The sequence below is a fragment of the Anomaloglossus baeobatrachus genome, chromosome 4 (genome assembly GCF_048569485.1).
Source record: "Anomaloglossus baeobatrachus isolate aAnoBae1 chromosome 4, aAnoBae1.hap1, whole genome shotgun sequence".
NCBI classification, from domain to species: Eukaryota; Metazoa; Chordata; class Amphibia; order Anura; family Aromobatidae; genus Anomaloglossus; species Anomaloglossus baeobatrachus.
In genome coordinates, this window is record NC_134356.1 from 567,901,927 (window position 1) to 567,923,100 (window position 21,174).

At 43.4% G+C, this 21,174-nt stretch overlaps 1 protein-coding gene across 5 annotated transcripts in view; it reads right to left on the reverse strand.

Moving 5' to 3' along the window:
- MEGF11 (multiple EGF like domains 11) overlaps positions 1–21,174 on the reverse strand; it is a 789,316-nt gene that overhangs the window by 111,128 nt on the left and 657,014 nt on the right. For all 5 annotated transcript variants that reach the window (XM_075346053.1, XM_075346052.1, XM_075346050.1 and 2 more), the window contains exons 14-15: positions 9,842–9,988; positions 4,516–4,650 (exon numbers count right to left, since the gene is read on the reverse strand). In XM_075346053.1, coding sequence (XP_075202168.1) covers positions 4,516–4,650; positions 9,842–9,988 — 282 coding nt within the window. The remainder of the gene's footprint in view (positions 1–4,515; positions 4,651–9,841; positions 9,989–21,174) is intronic.

The window sequence follows — 21,174 nt, forward strand, 5'->3', positions numbered from 1 at the left end:
ACTGACAGATTTGGCTTTTGTTTTGAATGTTGAAAATCTCGCAGCCCTTGCAGTTTGGGGTCAGACGTCGTATGCACCCTCTCCCCCTAAAGGCAAGATACATACGAGGCAATGCAGTTCCACAAATAAATGTTGGACGCATCAGTTGTCACAAAAGGGAAAAGAAAGTTGGAAAGAGTTTAATGATGAGAATCAGACCACCCGCCTGGCTTGGGAACACCCGCTGGACACTCAGGAGCTAATTTGCATAACCAATAACAACTTTTCAACCAGCACCAAGAAAGAATAGCAACAAAAAGAGGAATAAATATCCTCCAAAAATTAAGCATTACTTACAGCAAAGATGGGCTGCAGTGTGTACATTGCCCAGGCCAAAAACTAGTACTCTACAAGGATACAGCTAAGCCCCCACCAAGTAGAAGCATCACAAAGAAAGGTAAGATTTCACAAGGTGTTGAAGTCTACTTCCTCACATTGTTAAGGTACCGTCACCCATAACGAGATCGCTAGCGAGATCGCAGCTGAGTCACGGTTTCTGTGACGCAGTAGCGATCCAGTTAGCGATCTCGTTATGTGTGACACCTAGCAGCGATCAGGCCCCTGCTGTGAGATCGCTAGTCGTTGCAGAATGGTCCAGGCCATTTTCTTCAAAGGCGATGTCCTGCTGGGCAGGACGCATCGCTGTGTTTGACACTGTGTGACAGGGTCACAGTGACTGATCGTTATACAGGTCGCTACTGCTACCTGTATCGTTCCTGCATCGCTGGTAAGATCTGACTGTGTGACATCTCACCAGCGACCTCCCAGCGACTTACCTGCGATCCCTATCAGGTCGCATCGTTTTCGGGATCGCTGGTAAGTCATTGTGTGTGACTGGGCCTTTATTTTTGTAGTACGGAGATATCTGCTGACAGATACTCATTAATTTATGGAGCAGATAATGAGTATGATACATTTACTTTGGCCGATAAGGAGCCAGTATTCCTAGGAAATCTCCTTTCCCAATCATCTGGACGTGTAAACAAGCTACCAATCACCCAATGAGCAAGTCTTTGAAGTCATAATAAAGTTGACTTAAAAATTATAATTCTCAGCAGCACATCGTCCTGTGAAAATTGGAGATGTGCTGTCGAGAACTATATTAATGATTGTTATGTGCCCTCTGGAAGTGAGCTCTAAGCAGGCTAGTAAGCACATTATTTAACGCTGCAGCTCGGGTTAGGCGGCGTGCCCACATTCAGGGTGCATAGTTTTGGATGCACAGTGTTTGTACTGCGTCCATAACGCTGCGTTGAACAGTACAAGCACAGTGGATGGGATTTCTAGAAATCTCCTGCCCTCTATGCTTGTTTTTCCGGCAGTGAAAATTGACCTGCGGTGTGGATTTCCGAGCCACAGCATGTCAATTCTCTGCTGAGAATTGACATGCTGGTTGAAATGCCTTAAAAGGGAATGTATCATCAGAAAATAAAATATTGTTTAAATCAGGTTTTTGTGTTACATGATTTTTTATTTTTTTTTTTTTTTTTAAATTCCCATGTTTTTTTTTCACATTACAAACTTTTTTTTAAAAAAAAAAAAAAGAACAAACCACAAAATAATAATGATTTTGAAATGTTCACTCAGGTCACTGGGGCTTTTTTAGATTCCTACTTCCTATCCTTTCAGGAGGAGGTAGGTGTTTTCTTACCGGATTACAAGGACAAAAAGCTAGTGATGGGCTGTAAAAGGTATGAGGTATGATGCGGTAGTGATGTGATTTTTTTTTTTGCCAGGAGGTGTAGAATGGGTGCAGGAATATGGTGTAAAAATTTCAGCACTAATTCTGCATCTCTTGGCAAAAAAACACGGTTTTCTGCTGGGAGATGCAGATGAGTTCACCGAGTTTAATGAGATAACCTGAGGTCCTCTGAGGTCAGGTTACATGCGGTCACAGGTGCAGGAGTCCAGCTGCCATCACAACTAACCTGAGTGACGTCACCGCTAATTGCGTGGCTCATTCATTCTCTTTCTGACCCTCACAGAGGGCAGTCATGTTCCCGGATTGCGCGCTGTCTGTTCACATGTAGTAGAGCTGAGATTGCCGTGGGACCTCGTGTGGATTACGTCGCACCTGCAGGGGTGTTTTTGGGGTTAATAAAGTGGTGAAAGAGGAAGTGTTTTTGTATTTGAATCCAATCACAGGCGCCAGTGGGCAGGGAAAGTTGTGCATATCGAATGTAATGAGCAACCCAGGAAGTGAATGCGTGGCCTGGAAGCAGTGTACAACCGTGATGGAGCCTTGGTAAGTATAAAGCGCTTGGTCTTATCTCTCTATCCCTTCTACCATCATTTTTAATTGCCAGATTCTGGTCCCCATATTTTAAAAACCGGATCACTGTGATCCGCCGGTCCCGGTTATCTGCGAATCCGCTCATCACTACAGGTAACCTACCGTATATACTGCTGATGGCACAGGTCCACCAATCACAACAGGCAATGTCACAGTCCCTGTGCTCCCCCTTCCTTTTCAATGACATTTGCACATGCTCATTAGATACTTTAATACAAAAATTAGTGTCAGGATCCTACCATTGTGGCTAATGTACTCCTGTTTCCTTAAACAATACGTTATAGTCTTTAAAAACTCTAGTAGCCAGTGTTAAAATTGCAATTTTTTTTTTTAATTTGCAATACAGATGATGGCGTGTAAAAAAAAAAGCATTGCCCCAAAGTTTTAAAATATTCATTTAACACAAAAATCTGATATAAACATTAGGCCATTTTCTGATGACACATTCCCTTTAATCATCAGCATGTTGCATGGAATATACTGTATCTGCACCATATGTACTATATATTTTTTCACAATCAAATCAATAGGAACTATATTTAAAGAGAGCTTGAAGCGTTTTTTTATGTGGAGTTTGGCGATATTAGTTTAATCTCAAAAATTGACCATTGCATCTAATTACTAATTTTTGTCTCCCTGTTCGTAGGCAGCAACCAGTTGTCATTGGCAAACACAGACAGAAGCCCCTATGCAAGAACAGTATATAAGAGCTCTTTGCAGCCCAATAACTCATAGTGCATATTCCACCTGATTTGGAGGTAGATGTGGACCCCTTAAGTCTTGGGTCCCTGTGCAAGTGTGACACCCTGGACTAGCCAGGTAGTCACAGATAGCGCCCCGCACAACACCTGTCCCCTAAAAAGGTGTCATCAGCCAACCATTAAAACCTAGTCACCTCTCTCAGTGCTTGATGGACACACCAGGGGGTGGAGCCAGGCGGTTGTCCACGCCCACTGAGGAGTTCAGAGGGCCTGAGGCAGGAAAGTACAGTTCAGTTCAGTTTGGTGTTCAGTTTAGAGTGGAGTGGAGGAGGACAGGCCTGTGTGACAGGCCTGTAATAGACTGACAGGTGCCAGGGTAGGAGCCCGGGCACCTTTGGCTAGGAGGCAAGCGAAGGCCTCAACCTGCAGGAGCCTGGAAAACGGCTTGGTGGAACCGTGGTGGACCGGGACAGGGTAGTGGCCCGCCAGTACCGACCCGGGGAACCGACTTGGAAACCGGAGCAGAAAGGGGGGTACTCAGACCCTGAAACGAGGCCCAGAAGCCACTGGACCGAGTTAATTAACTGATTGCGGTCTGGACTATAGGTCCTTTCCCACCCAAAGTCCCGACTGAAGACAACAGCCCAACGAGGGGAATAGAAAGCCCCCGCACAGGCAAAGAGATCCCACGGGCCAGTGTCTGCAGGCAAAAGGGCTCTCCCGACATCCACAAAGCCGGGGAGCGGACTCCCGTCGCTGAAGCGCAGGCAGTCTACAGATACACAACACAGTGCAGGATATAGGCAGAGACCACCAACCGGGTGGGGGACCCAACTCAGCCGGCTGTGGGCACCAACCACCATCAACTTGTTTTACCAGAGACTTGTGTGTGTTACTAATCGTCAGTACAACAGTACCCTCCGGCTGCGCACTTCCCTGCACCGCCTAACCACACAACACCCAACGGGTCCCGGGGCCATCATCCCTGCCCACGGAGGGGTTAACATCTTGCTGCATAAACATCTCCCCCGGTTGCCCCGTAACTGCAGCGGTGGTGTCTACCTTCACCACATCCCGTAGGTGGCGTCACGAACTTAATCACGGCTCCGGCCGTACACCTACGTCCCCTAAACCGCCAACCCCCCCTTTCAGATTGAAGTGACCACAGGGCCCCCGGGTCCGGAGACGCTCGAGCCACCTACCAGCAAGCCCGGATCCGACCGGCTCGGCTGCAGCCGAGCGTGGGGCGGTACACATCAACAATATATGTACCCTTTGTAGTCCAATTGCTCATTTTACTGCACAATTTTGCCTAGTTTGGTGGTAGATGTGGCCCCTTACCTCTTGGACCCCTGTGCAGCTGCCGAGGTTGCACCAATGATATGTCCACCCCTGCCAGTTGTCCATGACAAGAAGGCAGGGCCTGCTTTTTATCTAATCCTGTAAAAACTATTTCATTACTATAGAAATACTTGGGATTACCTTGATTACAAAGCGGCCCAAAGAATCCTGGTAGGCAGTCGCAATGTCCTGTGATGTGATGACATGGCCCGTTGGCATGAACACACTGGGGGCAGGTTTGGCTACACCGATGTCCATAAAATCCAGGAGAGCAAACTGGAAAAATTCAAGGTAAAATATAATAAGTAACAGTATTAGCTGGCATGCACAGCGATAGAAAATACAGTCTCATATACGCTATATACAACACATAGGGCCGGATTTATTATTGCATTTGCTCCTGTTTTTGTCAAGGTTTTACAGTTTTGCACAATTTTTTTTTGTTTGTGCCATATTTAATTTTTTATTTGTGCCTCTTTTGGAGTCTTTTTTTTATATGTGTTTGTCTATTTTTATGTTTATCATTATATATCAGAGTTTAGGGTTTTCAGATGTTTTCACCCGATTCATTATCTGTGACTTTTCAAAAAGATTCAAAATTTGTTGCAAATGTTGTCCAATTCATATCTGGAGTGATAGTTTTTTTGAGACACTGTTTGCCGCTATTTTTGCAGAATGTGCAACATGTTGTGCTAACAAGTCGCTAAAAACAAATTAAACACCATTTTTTACTTTGCGCAAAATTTATGAGCCGCATGTGCCATTTTGAAGAATTCGGGGCAAAAAACAGCAATGAATAAAAGAAAAAAAGAAAGTATACAGGGCATGATGCTGAATATATATAAAACTGTATATACATTATGGAGAAGGGTCAGGCAACATTCACATAAGTAGATGTGTGTTATATTTTTGACTGATGCAGTTTACTTCAAACTTTTGAGCATATGCTGTCATTTTCGGTAACTAACAATAAACAGAATATAAAAACGCCCAAACTGCAGTTGATTAAATAGAAGCAGTGGGTCATTTCTTTCATTGTAGTACTGGTAAAACTATTGCCCATAAGTAATTGTGACCCATAAAGAGCTGCATTGGTGATTTGTTGACGACTGTGTGACAGATGCCAATACGATGATTACTATTGAATTTATATAAGACACTGAAGGAAGGCTGATGTGTACGATGAGGTACAGTGGGGGAAATAAGTACTGTATATACCTATTTGTTAAGCCGAGGGGGTCGCTTTCATCATAAAAAAATGTGCTGAAAAACTCGGCTTATACTTGAGTACATACAGTAATTGATACACTGTCAATTTGTGAGTTTTCCAACATACAAAGAATGGAGAGGTCTGTAATTTTTATCGTAGGTACACTTCAACTGTGACAGAGAGAATAAAAAAAATCCTGAAAAATCACATTGTATGATTTTTAAATAATTCATTTACATTTTATTGCATGAAATAAGTATTTCATCACCTACCAACCAGCAACAAGACTGTCTTTCACAAACCTGTTATTTTTTTCTTTTAGAAACCCTCCTACTCTACATTCATTACCTGTATTAATTGCAGCTGTTTGAACTCGTTACCTGTATAAAAGACACCTGTCCACACACTTAATCAATCACACTCCAATCTCTCTGTCATGGCCAAGATCAAAGAGTTGTCTAAGGACACCAGGGACAAAAAATGATAAACTTGCATAAGGTTGAGATGGGCTACAGGACAACAGGCAAACAGCTTGGTGAGAAGGCAACAACTGTTGGCAAAATTATTACAAAATGGAAGAAACACAAGATGACTGTCAATCTTACTCGGTCTGGGGCTCCATGCAAGATCTCACCTTGTGTGGTTAGAATGATTCTGAAAAAGGTCAGGTATCAGCCCAAAACTACATAGGGGGACCTGATCAATGACCCAAAGAGAACTGGGACCACAGTCTCAAATATTACCGTTAGTAACACACTATGCCGTGATGGATTAAAATCCTGCAGGGCATGCTCATATCAGCACATGTCCAGGGCTGTTTGAAGTTCACCAATTACCATCTGGATGATCCAGAAGAGGCATGGGAGAAGGTCATGTGGTCAGATGAGACCAAAATAGAACTTTTTGTATCAATTCCACTTGCTGTCTTTGGAAGAAGACCAACCACAACCCCAAGAACACCTTCTTAACTATGAAGTATGGGGTGGAAACATCATACTTTGGGGATGTTTTTCTGCAAAGGAGACAGGACAACTGCACTGTATGGATGGGGTCATGTATCGTGAGATTTTGGTCAACAACCTTTTTCCCCCAGTAAGAGCATTGAAGATGGGTCATGGCTGGGGCTTCCAGCATGACAATGACCAGAAACACACAGCCAGAACAATTAAGGAGTGGCTCCGTAAGAAGCATTTCAAGGTCCTGGAGTGGCCTAGCCAGTCTCCAGATCCAAACCCAATAGAAAATCTTTGTAGAGAGCTGAAACTCAATGTTGCCCAGTGACAGCCCCGAAACCTGAAAGATCTGGAAAAGATCTGTATGGAGGAGTGGACTAAAATCCCTGCTGCAGTGTGTGCAAACCTGGTCAAGAACTACAGAAAACGTCTGACCTCTGTAATTGCAAACAAAGGTTTCTGTACCAAATATTACATTCTGTTTTTCTATTGTATCAAATACTTATTGCAGGCAATAAAATGCAAATTAATTATTTAAAAATCATACAATGTGATTTTATGGATGTGTTTTTGGATTCAGTCTATCACAGTTATAGTGTACCTACGATAAAAATTACAGACCTCTCCATTCTTTGTAGGTGGGAAAACTTACAAAATCGGCAGTGTATCAAATACTTATTTTCCTCACTGTATATGATAGAAAAAGCTGACTAAATAAATGTAAATGATAGTGGTAGTAGATGGATCAGTGATAAAGAAACAAAGAAAAATAAAAAAATAAGTATGTCTGTAGACAACACTGAGGCTAGGTTCACACAAGCGTATAAAAGAATTGGTCTGATTTTCATCCGGAATAGTGGTTTGATTTTTTTTTACTCACTTGTCATCCGTGTCCAATCCATTTTTTTACAGCAGCAGTTTTGAATAATTTACAGACCATTTACAGTTTCCAATGTTACATAATTGCAATGTATATGCAAAAATTGGATGTTATACTGTGGCATCTGTTTTTCTTTCTTGAACCCATAGACTTGAATGGGTGCGTTCTGCCCGATTTCTGGAGAAAAATCCAGCATTCGGCAATTTTTTTTTTCTCACACAGGTTCTATCAGTAAAAAAAAATCGGTCATCTGCACTGCCCCAGTAAATAACATTGGTTCAAGGGTTATCCGTTTTACATTGGTCCAAGGGTTATCCGTTTTTTCATGTATAATACTCAGAATGAAAATACGGTCATCTGCACGAGTCCTTAGGTTCACACGACCGCATCCATCCAAGTGCTACCCACGAAAAATACAGACAGCACTCGGACCAATGTTATTCAATGTGCAGTGTAGATGACCAATTTTCTTTTTGTACTGACAGAAAATCACAGAATGCACAATTTTCCTTCAGAAATCAGATCAGACTCAACCATTGAAGTCTATGGGTGCGAGAACGAAAACGAACATCACAGTCCAGCATCTGATTTTTATGGATACATTGTGATTCAGTAACGTCGGAAACTGTAAGACAGCGTGCCAACGATCAGTGTTTGCAGCGTTTTGGATGTAGCGTGTTTTCACTGCGTCCAAAATGCTGCGATGTACAGTACAAGCATAGTGGATGGGATTTCTAGAAATCCCATGCCCACTGTCCATGTACAGCCCGCAGTGAAGACTGACCTGCGGTGTGGCTTTCCAAGCAGCAGCATGTCAATTGTTTGCTGCAGAGTCACAAGCGTCCTCCATAGGGAGAACACAAGCGAGAGACCGCAGCGTACTAAACCCTGATCGTGGGTACGAGCAGCTGTGGTCTCCTGCGTTCCTCCAGAAGAGACTCGCGGCCCCTCAGGTCAGGACCCGCCACGTCCAGGAAACAAGAGGTCCTGATCGTGGGCACATACCCTAAATAGTCTTGTAAATTATTAATATCCGCTTCTTGGAAAAAAAAAAAAACAGATTGTATTTGGATGACAAGTGAGAAAAAAATCGTCTCACTTTTCTGGATGAAAATCGGACCGTTTTTTTTTTTATACCATTGTGTGACCCTAGTCTTAGTGTGATGGATACAACAAGGAAATGATAGATTGAATCTAGCTGTAATACATTGGTTCAATGATCTGGGCAAATGGAAAGACACATAATTACTGTTTACATAGAAGAAACCAGTGATCAGCAGTGACATCTATTGGGATATGTGTTATTACGCTCCATCCCTGTATCGTGTAGTTATTATGTGCATACAACACCATGGTATTGCCAGGCACTGAAGATATCACCCTAATAAAGTCACCGCCGCAGACCACAGGAGCTGTGATAGGCAGTGCACTCCCAGCCGGATAAAACATTTTCCAGTGGTTAACAAACAGTGCCATTCCTGGTTTGATAGCATTGCCATTTATCCCATGGGGTGTAACATGTAATGTAGTCAAAACTCATTTTATTGTACGCCTTCACGTTTGCACAGACTGGGCAGGGTTGTGGCTCAGGGTGCAAGACAAAAGCTGCATTAGGCCCCCTTTACACGTCTGTGATAAAAACGCACGTTGTTCACTGTCTGTGGGGTGGGTGCGTATGTGTGTGTGTTCTGTGTGTGCTACCTGTGATAGCACAAAGACACCAGGAACTTCTATATTCACCTGTCCCCAATGCTGCTGTCCAGGCACTGCTTTTGGTTCAGGGTCCGCGGTGCAGTGAATATTCATGAGCATAATGAGCAGGGGTTGGAAGCAAGTGACAGGAGCATCGAAGACAGCAGGGCTGGAGAAAGGGGAGTATAGAAAATCATTTTATTTCAAAGATACATGTTTTCTCGTGACACGGATCACATTACTGTGTGGTCCATGTGACACCCGTGCTGCTGGAGAAAAACAGACATGTCAGCGTGTGGAGCACATGAACATGCGTGTGCTCCACATGAACACACTTCCGTGAGAAAATAGGGATGTGTGCGCAGACCCATTGATTTTATTGGGTCTACGTATGTTCATGTCTTCGGCACGTATGAAAACGGCGTCATACATACCGGAATCACTGACGAGTGAAGGGGCCTTACACACTGCACATCTTGGCACGATGTTTTTTTTTATTAGAGAGCTGTAGAGTGATTAAAGTATAGACACGTATCTACACATGCGGTTCAACAGTTTCAGAGCATTGATTAACTGTTTAGGTGCTTGATCAGGAGCCTTAGATGCAGTTTTTATACGACTGTCCATTGGGATTGGCTCCCCAGGCAGCAAATGGTTTGATCAAATAGAGCAACGTTACATGATTTATAGTGATAGAATTATTTTTTTTCAAAATGTCTCATTATTTCTTACTTCTTTGGCACAAAGCTCCTCGAAATCCCGGAGCGCACTCACAACTCCCATCCTCAGGTGAGCATGAACCCCCGTTTTCGCAGTGACATGACATGGAGCAGTTGGGCCCCCAGCGGCCTTGAACACACACATTGTCACAGTGTATACCTGAAAATAAAGGGAGCTCATCAGATCACAGTATACACAGTACATGGCTTACTCAGTAGGATGTATGGGGCAATGAAGATTTACAGATATATAATTATCACTATACATTAGGCCTCTTTCACACGTTCGTGAAAAACCAAGCACGTTTTTCATGGACGTGTCAGAGGTGCGTTTTGCCCTCCGGGAGCCGTGTTTATGGCCTCCGTGTGTTCTCCGTGTGTTATCCGTGAAAACACTAAGAACGGGAACTTTCTGCTCACCTGTCCCGGTCGTTGCTGTCCGTGGTGCTGATCTTCGGTCTCCGGTCCTGCCGACTCCCCGCTGCTGCAGCTTCCGCAGTGAAGTGAATATTCAATGAGCATAATGAGCGGCGGTCGGAAGCAAGTGACAGCAGCAGCAGAGACAGTAGCACTGGAGAAGGTGAGTAAAGGTTTTTTTTTATTCTCTCAAACACGTGTGTTTTCTCCGGCGCGTGTCACACGGAACACCTCCGTGTGGTCCGTTTGCGTTCTGTGTGACACCCGTGATGCCGAAGAAAAACGGACATGTTGACGTGTGGAGCACACAGACACACGTATGCTCCACATGTACACACGGTCCATGGCAGAACACGCACGTGAGCACAGACCCATTGATTTTAATGGGTCTACGTGTGCCCATGTCTCCGGTACATGAGGAAAAGGACCAAACATGTACCGGAGACAAGGACGTGTGAAAGAGGCCTTACATGGACAAAAGTATTGGGACACCAGCACATTCTGCATACATCATATTCTAAACCCATAGGCATTAAAGGTCAGACACTGATGTTGGATGAGCGGGCCTGGCTGGAGTCTCAGTCCCAGAGGTGCTCAATGGTGTTGACGTCAGGGCTCTTTGATGGGAGTGCTTCTTTAATGTGGAAGAACTTTACTGGCTGCAAAGTTTTTATCATTCTAACCCCCTCACCCCCGGCAATTTTTCCATTTTCGGTTCTTCCCCCCTTTCTTCCAAAAGCCATAACTTTTTTATTTCTCCGCCAATATAGCCATATGAGGTATCGTTTGTGGACTGAGTTGTACTTTTGAATGACACAATTCATTCTGACACATCTTATACTGAAAAAGAGAAAAAAATTCAAGTGCGGTGGTATTGTAAAAACAGTGCAATTCCACGATTATTTTATAGTTTTTTTTAATTTACCATATTTACCATATGATTAAACTGATCTGGCAGTATGATCCCCCAGGTCAGTATGAGTTTGGAGATACCCAACATGTATATACCGTACTTTTTTTATTTAGGTGGTGGAAAAAAAATTGAGACATTTGTAAAAAAAACAAACAAAAAAAACAACAAAAAAGAGAATTGCACTTTTGTGGACATTTTCCAAGACTCGTAAAGTTCTAATTTTTCGGGATCTGGGGCTCAGTGACGTCTTATTTTTTTAATCCCAAGCTGACGTTTTTAAGTATAGAATTTTTAGATAGATATCATGTTTTGCATTTTATTGCAATGTTGTGGCAACCAAAAAAACCCCATAATTCTAGAGTTTTGATTTTTTTTTTCTCATTACGCCCTTTACCAATTAATTTATTTTAGATTTTGATAGACCGGGCATTTCTGAACTCAGCGACACCAAATATGTCTTTTTTATTTTCAATGAGGCATAAGGAGGGGGTGATTTGAACCTTTGTGGGGGGGCATGGATATTTTTTAAAACTTTTTTTACGCTACTTGTTTTTACTACTCCTCTTAGGAGACTTGAAGCGGATATACTACAATTGCTTCTGCTGTACAGAGTGATGCTTCTATCGGCGTTCACAGGAACTACGTAATAACAGTGACAGGGGTCATCAGCTGATCCCCGGCTGTCATGAAAACCCATCAGCACCCCGTGATCACATCACGGAGCCAGGGGTTACCATGTTGGCAGGGAAAGACGCACTCCCTGATAATGTGTGTTAAATCCTGATATCGGAGATTGACAGCGGAATTTAACTCATTAACAGGTGCAGGTGGATTGGAGATCCACCCGCACCTGTTAGCTGCAAAAGTCGACTGATCAGATACGCATCAAAGGGACACACATGACCTATGACATAATGATATGTTATAGGTTGTGAAGGTGTTAATATATTGCAATCATCATATTATAAAGCACTGTGGGCTTACAATTTTGCCCTTCTACCCAGTTAATTCTTCTCTTTTCCACTAGGTCTATGACATCATGTCATTAAAAACAAATTAGCTCTATGTAGAAACAGGAAGTCTATTTTCCTGCATGAGTCATCATTAAAATTACAAGTCTAGGTCACGGAAAACACTTTGAAATTCTAATGATGAGTCATGCATGGCAAATAAGACTTCCTGATTTACCATAGAGCTTAGAAAGATTTACTAGTCATTGTTTAATCAGGTGATGTCACACACCTAATTAAAAATAGAAGTATTAACTGGATAGAAAGCCAAAATGAGCAATTGTAAGTACACAGTGCTGCATAAAATGGTGATTGCAGTATTTAAAGAGGTCAAATACTTTGATGGGAGTGTTTCTTCAAACTTATCCAACCATTACTTTATGGACTTTATCTGTGTAGTAGGGCACATTTGCACTGTAAAGGGTCCTTCCCCAAACTGTAAAGCGGGCTTTACACGCTACGGCATCGCTAGCAATTGCTAGCGATATCGAGCATGTAAGCACCCGCCCCTGTTGTGCATGTGATATTGCGTGATCGCTGCCGCAGCGAACATTATCGCTACGGCAGCATCACACGCACTTACCTGGTCGGCGGCGTCGCTGTGACTGCTGAACAATCCCTCCCTCAAGGGGGAGGGACGTTCGGCATCACAGCGACGTCACCGCGACATCACTAAGCGGCCAGCCAATCAAAGCGGAAGGGCGGAGATGAGCGGGACGTGACATCCCGCCCACCTCCTTCCTTCCGCATTGCGGCCGGTGGCAGGTAAGGAGACGTTCCTCGCTCCTGCGGTGTCACACACAGCGATGTGTGCTGCCGCAGGAGCGACGAACAACATCAATAATCAACCATTACCGATTTTTGGTTTTGGGACGACCTCTCCATGGTGAACGATTTTCACCATTTTTGAGGTCGCTTAAGGTCACTGGTAAGTGTCACACGCTGCGATATCGTTAATGACGCCGGAAGTGCATCACTAACAACGTGACCCCGACGATAAAACATTAACGATATCGTAGCGTGTAAAGCCCCCTTAAGACTACCTTTCATTGGAACTAAAGGGCTTAGGCCAACCATGTAGGATTATTCCTCCACCAAACTTTCTTCTGACAATCATTAAACCCACACTTAGCTATCAGACTGACAGAGAATATTCCTACAAAAAAAACCCTCTACACATTTATATCTTTCAAAATATTTTCGCCCATATTTTTTTTTTATTAGAACACAATACATGAATAGAAAAGGAAAGGGCAAATCCTTAGTAACACATGGGACTAATTATTGTGCAGGGGGCATGGGGGAGGGGGGGTTTCAGTCAAAATAATAATAATAACCATATGCCATCTAGTGTCCATTTGAGGTAACAGCATGCACCAATGTGAATAATCTAAATCTTGTTGCACAAGGCACATTTTTTACCTACCTTGGACGGTACAAGGAAATATATTTTTTTTACCTGTGCTTTTTATAGGGTTATTATTATTTTGATTGACCCCCCCATGCATATCTAAAGTTCGCAAAAATTTGCCCTTTCCTTTTCTATTCATGTATTGTGTTCTAATAAAAAGTTTTACATTTTTTTGCAAACATAAAGAGACGAAAATATTTTGACAGATATAAATTTGTAGAGTCTAATTTTTTGTAGGAATATTGTCTTTTATTTAGACTCTATTAATAGGGTAACTATTTGATTGCCAGACAAAGAAGTGTGATTCATCACTCCACAGAACACGTTTCCACTGCCCCAGTGTATGGAGGTGTGCTGCACAGCACTCTATCCAATGCTTGGCATTGTGCTTGGTAATGTAAAGCTTGTATTTCACAGCTCAGCCATGGAAACCCGTGCCTTAAAGTTTGAAACTGCATTTACGGCCTGTGCGCACGTTGTGGGGTTTTTTTTGCGTTTCTGCAGCGTTTTAAGCTGCAGCGTCACATTGTCAAAATGCATGCGTTCGGCTTCCCCAGCAAAGTCTATGAGAATCATACAAAATCCGTGCGCACAATGCTTTTTTAAACGCAGCGTTTTGATTGTCAAAAATTTCACAAAATCTCTGCATTTGTAAAAGCAGCATGTCAATTCTTTTGTCCGTTTTGGCAGCGTTCTACACCCATTGAAATCAATGAGTTGTAGAAAAACGCTACCAAAATGCTAAGCAGTGCGTTTGCACTGTATTTTTGTTGCGATCCGCATGTTTTTTGGCATAATACACGCAGTTCTTTCGGTCTCTCTCTCTGTCTCTCCCTCCCACCCCCTCTCTCTTACTGATCCACGATCACCGGCGCTGCGCTGCACGGTGTTCACACTGTGGCGGCTTCTCCTCTTTTGAAAATGCCGGCTGCTCATTAATCCATCTCGTATTCCCTGCTTCCCCCGCCCACCGGCGCCTATGATTGGCTGCAGTCAGACACACCCCCACACTGAGTGACAGCTGTCTCACTGCAACCAATCACAGCCGCCGGTGGTCGTGTCTATATCGAGCAGTTAAAAAAATAAATAAATAATTTAAAAAAAAAACGATGTGCGATCCACCCCAATTTTAATACCAGCCAGGGTAAAGCCACACGGCTGAAGGCTGGTATTCTCAGGATGGGGAGCTCCATGTTATGGGGAGCCCCTCAGCCTAACAATATCAGCCATCAGCCGCCCGGAATTGCCGCATCCATTAGATGTGACAGTCCGGGACTCTACCCAGCTCATCCCGAATTGCCCTGGTGCGGTGGAAAACGGGGTAACAAGGAGTTAATGGCAGCAGCCCATAGCTGCCACTAAGTCCTAGGTTAATCATGGCAGGCGTCTTCACGAGATACCGTCCATAATTAACCTGTAAGTTAAAGAAAATAAACACACACATCCAAAAATCCTTTATTTGTAATGAAAGTCAAAAAACACCATCTTTCACCACTTTATTAACCCCTCAAAAACACCTCCAGGTCCGACATAATCCACGCAAGGTCCCATGACTCTTTCAGCTCTGCTACATCGGAAGCTGACAGGAGCAGCAGTAGAACACCACCGCTCCTGTGAGCTCCATGCAGCAACTGAAGTGAGTTGCGCAATCAGCTGTGCTGTTACTGAGGTTAATCGCGGCCACCGCTCTCAGGTGGAAGACTGTAGCTGTGGCCGCGAGTAACCTGAGTGAAAACACAGCTGATCACGCGGCTCACTGCAGTCACTTAGGGGATTTGCGATCACAGGTGAATCCTTCACGTGTGACCGCAAATCAAGCCACGGCATGCACAGAGCCGCGCGATCACAATGAAGTCGGGTGAAGTTCATCCGAGTTCATTCTGATCGCGCGGCTCTGTCTCGCAGCCAGCCATGCTCTTTTTGACAGTGCGGTCCCACTCGGCTCTGCTGAAAGTCTATGGGGATGCTGCAGAGCTGAGTGGGACCGCACTGTCAAAAATGTGCATTCTGGAAGCATCCAGAACGCATGAATTCAGTAGGAATTCTCCACTACCAATGCCCTTCAGAACGCAGCTTTTCGGCTGCGTTCTGAGACGCACATGCAGTGCGGAATAGAACGCAACGTGCGCACATAACCTTATTTAGTCACTATCTGCCTCAGTCCCCCGGTGACCCTGCTATGTAAGTTTATATGGAATGCCACCTGTCAGTGTACACTTTTCTTGGGCAGAAATCTGCCAATCAGTGGTGTGGGCAGGGTTATACAGAGCTCTGGTAGAGAACTAGTAGATCTGCAGCAGATAAAACATGGATTGTATCAATATGACAGCAAGCAGCCCAATAAGTGACACATCGCTGGAATCAGGGTCTCTGTCTCTACATTATACAGCTCTTAGATGGAGTAGCAAACATCTGGTGATAGATTCCCTTTAAGGCCAGAGTCACACTTGCGAGTACCTCGCGTGTAACTCGCGCAAGTCTCTCATTGAATCACCCGGCACGGACTCGCACTCTCCTGACAGGAGTGGGTCGGTTGCATGTATTTCTATGCAGCTGAGATGCTCCTGTCCTCAGAGTGTGAGTCCATGCCGGTTGATTCAATGAGAGACTCGCACGAGATACATGCGAGGCACTCGCAAGTGTGACTCTGGCCTAAGGGTTTCACCGTTTGCTTAGAGGTATTTAGGTCTGCTGAAAGTTACTGGGGCTTGTTAAGTAGTGCTGGGGTCTTTTGAAGTGAACTAGGTCTTGCTGAGGAGTGCAGGGATCTACGTAACCTCTCTCCCTCTCCTTTCCCCACCCATACCCATGTATTTCAAGAATTTCCCATGGAAACACTTTATGAAGATGCATGTACAGAGATGGACGATCACTGAAGATCTAACCATCCAGGTGCTGCGGCAATAATGGGGTCCGGTGAAGACAAACCCATCCAAGCTGACTTTGGTTGACATCTATGACATGTTCAATTATAATAGTAAAGTGTTTTATGCCCATGTTCGGTATAACTGTATGGCCAAAATCACTCCCTTTGCCGGTTGAGCACAATCCCATCAGGACACATGCACATTCTCTTATTATAATTAGTTCCATACATTTCATGACCTGTTTTGCTCTCACCTTACGGCTTTCAGATTTGGTCATAACAACAGGAAGTGGAGCTCGAAATAAACAGGTTGTTAGCAGGACGGAATGGTAAGACATTCCCCTCCAGTTTACCTGATTTCTCCCCTCCTCTTCACTTCGCTCCCTCTCCCCACAATGTGTTGCAGCATTTGCTAGCTTTATCTCACAGGCCCACGCTCCTCTGCATAATGGGATAAACACAGGGGGAGAGACCTCAGGCAGAGAGTGGATTAACGTGTTACTCAGGAGATGCGCCCCCTCCCCATCTGAGCAGAACAGGTACCGCATTGTAATTACTGAGGCTTCAATCTGCTCGGCAGCTGAAAGTTTAAGGATTACTGCGAGTGAGTGAAAATCATTACACAGGCTCTGAGTCGTTTTCCTCACTTGCGCTACTTGCTGATTTTGTTCAAACCGTCCTGAGTTAATGCAAAAATATTGCAAACCCAGGGAATTTACTGTGAGCTCACAAAGTCCTCCACCCTTCACATGCCGAACGTCGCAACCAAGACTGAAATATCGCTCTACCTTCTGGAACAAATAGCTAAGCAATAACTGACACAGATCAATCAGAATGACTGTATTGATACATGGATCAGTATCCAAAGATCATTGTATTGACCAATGAAAGAGTGGGGGAAACTCGTATTTTAGTTCATAAGGCCAACCAATGGTGCATGCCCTACTATTTTAGTTCAAAAGGCCAACCAATAACACATGCCTTACTATTTTACTTCAAAAGGCCAACCAATGGCACATCCCCTACTATATTAGTTCAAAAGACCGATCAATGGCACATACCCTACTATCTTAGTTCATAATTCATGGATCCATCCATGAATAAGACTTTATGACAATTAATATGTCGAAACGCGTTGGATGATGCTATTTCTTCAAACCTTGTACCTGTCTGCTAGATTCCATGATGTGGACTTTTAATGTAAGAAATAATGCTACTTGAATTTTAAATTTGCCTGTGATCCGCTGGATATTTTTCCTCCAGAATTGTGGACATCCTCACCTGGGATCATACGTGAAGGATCACGTGATCCAGTCCAATATTGTGAGCGGTGAGCTGGTATCGTGGTTGTTTATCTTAGTTCATAAGGCCAACCAATGACACATGCCTTACTATTTTAGTTCATAAGGGCAACCAAAGGCACATGCCCTACTATTTTAGTTCAAAAGGCCAACTAATGATACATACACTACTATTTTAGTTGATAAGAGCAACCAATGGCACATGCCCTACTATTTAAGTTCAAAAGGCCAATCAATGGCACAAGTCCTACTATTTTACTTCATAGGGCCAACCAATGGCACATGCCCTACTATTTTAGTTCATAAAGGCAACCAAGGGCACATGCCCTACTATTTTAGTTCATAAGGGCAACCAGTGGCACATGCTCTACTATGTTAACTTATAAGGGGAACCAATGACACATGCCTTACTATTTTAGTTCAAAAGGTGAACCAATCGCACATGCCCTACTATTTTAGTTCATAAGGCGAACCAATGGCACATGCCCTACTATTTTAGTTCATAAGGGCAACCAGTGGCACATGCTCTACTATGTTAGCTTATAAGGGGAACCAATTGCACATACCCTACTATTTTAATGTAGCTCATAAAGGCAACCGATGGCACATACCATATTTTAGTTCATAAAGCCAACCAATGGCACATACCCTACTATTTTAGTTCATAAGGCCAACCAATGGAACATGCCCTACTATTTTAGTTCATAACAGCAACCAATGGCACATGCCCTACTATTTTAGCTCATAAAGGCAACCAATGGCACATACCCTAATATTTTAGTTCATAAAGGCAACCATTACACATGTCTTACATAGGCATCTCCAACAAGTGCCTCATTCACACCTCCACCATTTTCCATTTGTGTGTAAAAAGCAGACCATTTTCATTAGTGTACAGGATTCATTGTTCATCTTTTTTGGGCATATGTCCCTTTTTACCATCCATGTATCATCCAATTTTCTTCCATGCACAAGGAAAAACAAACAGTGAAAAATGAAAGGCAGACTGCATCGGTATACTATCCATCTTTTCTCTGACCCATTCATTGAATAAGGGAGTTTGGGCTGCAAATTGGATCAAGATAGGCCATGACTCAGTTTATTTGTGCAGACCACGGGTCTGTATAAAAAAAGATGCGGACAAGTGAAATGACCCATTGAATTTATGTATCTGTGCTGTCCATTAAAAATCAGGTGGCACACGGGAAACAAACACTGATGTGGTAATGAAGCCTAACCCATAGATAGGTAGGTGCCAGCTTTGATGGATTCCATTTCCTTACCCTATGGGTAGTTCAAGTAGACTCCTCTCGTCCAACACCACAAGTGTAGCAAACAATGGTGAACATAATGTTGTCTTTCTGTGGGCAAAGAAACGGAATGGGGCTCTTGTGAACGAGGAGTGTATATTTTTGTTGGCGGCCCCCACTCCTCTATGTATGCACTGTACATAGCCAGGAGCAATCATAGCACTAAGACCAAAGAGTTGTTATTGCTAAAACTTTTCCGCCTGCCTGCAGGTTGAAGATTTCAAAGTTCTTTCACCCCTGTGAGGATTTTTGAGCACAGGCGGAAGTACAATTCCTTATCAGCTTTGTACAAATTAAGTCTTGTGAAAAAATGAAAGCGAACATTCTGGAGACTTATCTCAAGTCCCAGAGAGTGGCAACCAAAACTAGCGTCCAATCACGAAGGGGGATAATCCGGGGGTAGCCGTAATCCTGCAGTGCCTTGCCGCCTTATCTAGCCCTCGACAATTTTGCATATTCTTAAATTGCTGTCTCTGGATGACCTTGCTTGAACTGTATTATCTCCGTTTCCTCAGGCAGCCAAATATTATATTATACGTTCACATTAGGATTTTTATTATATGGAGTGCAAAGTGCATTGTGTGCCTTCCAAGAGAAAGTGCAGGACTGTTCCTTTCTAACCGTGGAGGAGCCTCGCTCTACTGCTTACCATCGGCTCCTCTGTTTTACAAACATTACAGTACACAAGAAAAAATCACTGGCGTAGAAGACCATGTGCATTTCCTTAAAAATATTCCGTTTGGTGAACTTGAGTCTCAGAAAGGCAGGAGTGATGGAAATGAAGATTATGAAGACATTTAGAAGAAGAAAAGAGCCAGACAGACAGGTCTATCGCAAGATGCACAGACACATCCATCTGGTATAATTAGCTGCTATCTCCAATCCCCAGAGGCTCCCACTGACAGCTCCATTGTAGAGAAGGTGTCGAAACTTTGCACTGAGGCAGTACTAGTTCATGAGCGCAGTAAAGCAAGCGGCTGTTTCCGTAAACCCATGGACCAAGCCTTGTGGGAGTTGGGATTATCTATAGTCCTGCATTAATGGAGCTGAAGGGCAGGCAAGGCGCAGCTTTGTGAGTGAGTGACAGGTCTGATGTGACCAAACTCTCACATCTGCCTGGCTCGAAGGCACCATATCGACACTACGAGCGGCATCACCCGTCCTTCTGTCACTGTGCGCACGCCTAGGTAGACCAGGAGACTGACAAAGTCTTCACGTACAGCTGCCTAACCTGCTTCATTCTCTGTCTGAACAATGGCATAGCAGTGTCTATTCTACAAGCACAATTAGTCTATATACTGCCAGAACACGGTCAGACCGTTAGATAGAAAAACACAATCAGATACCAGGCAGGGAAAGAATCACTGCTAAGAATAGCGTTATATAAATAGCGGCTTCTATGGTGGAGATATAAGACGCGTGAGCTAAGGAGCAGCATTAGGGAAGCTAGGGAACAATTGTTCAACATAGACCAACTCACTCCTTTTTAAGGGGGAAATGTGAATAGGTATTATTAAAGAGGGTTTTTTTGGGTTTTTTTTAAAAACACATTTTATTTTTTCTCATTAATGTGGATCTGTTACCAGATTTCACTATTCAGTCTGATAGATATCTTGAACCTGGATGCATTTATTTTGAAAATCCAAGTCAGAATCATTGTATAATGCTGATATGAAGATGAGCATTTTCTGAGTCCGGCTTATACAATTATATAGCTCACGAGTCTAAATATATTTAATCCCCTCCCACTGAGCCTGACTGACAGCAGCAGCTTCTACAGAGCATGGCGAGATCTCAGCAGGGAGGAGGGACACTGATGAGCTGTCAATCACTGTCAGAGACAGATAAACTTTCATAAACGATTATACAGACATTCTAACATGGAAGTAAATTAATCATCAATATCAAATCCAAGAGATCTATTTAGTAATGAATGCTGTTTGCATTATGAAATCTGGTGACACATTTCCTTTAAGACCAAATCTCTGCCATTCGTATGTGACAGGTAATTCTAACTGTTTAAACTCTTACTAGAAGTCACGTGCAAGGAACCATCAATAGTTATCTAATGATTTATAGTCACCTAATCTGGGGAACACCATGGTATTGTACTAGAAT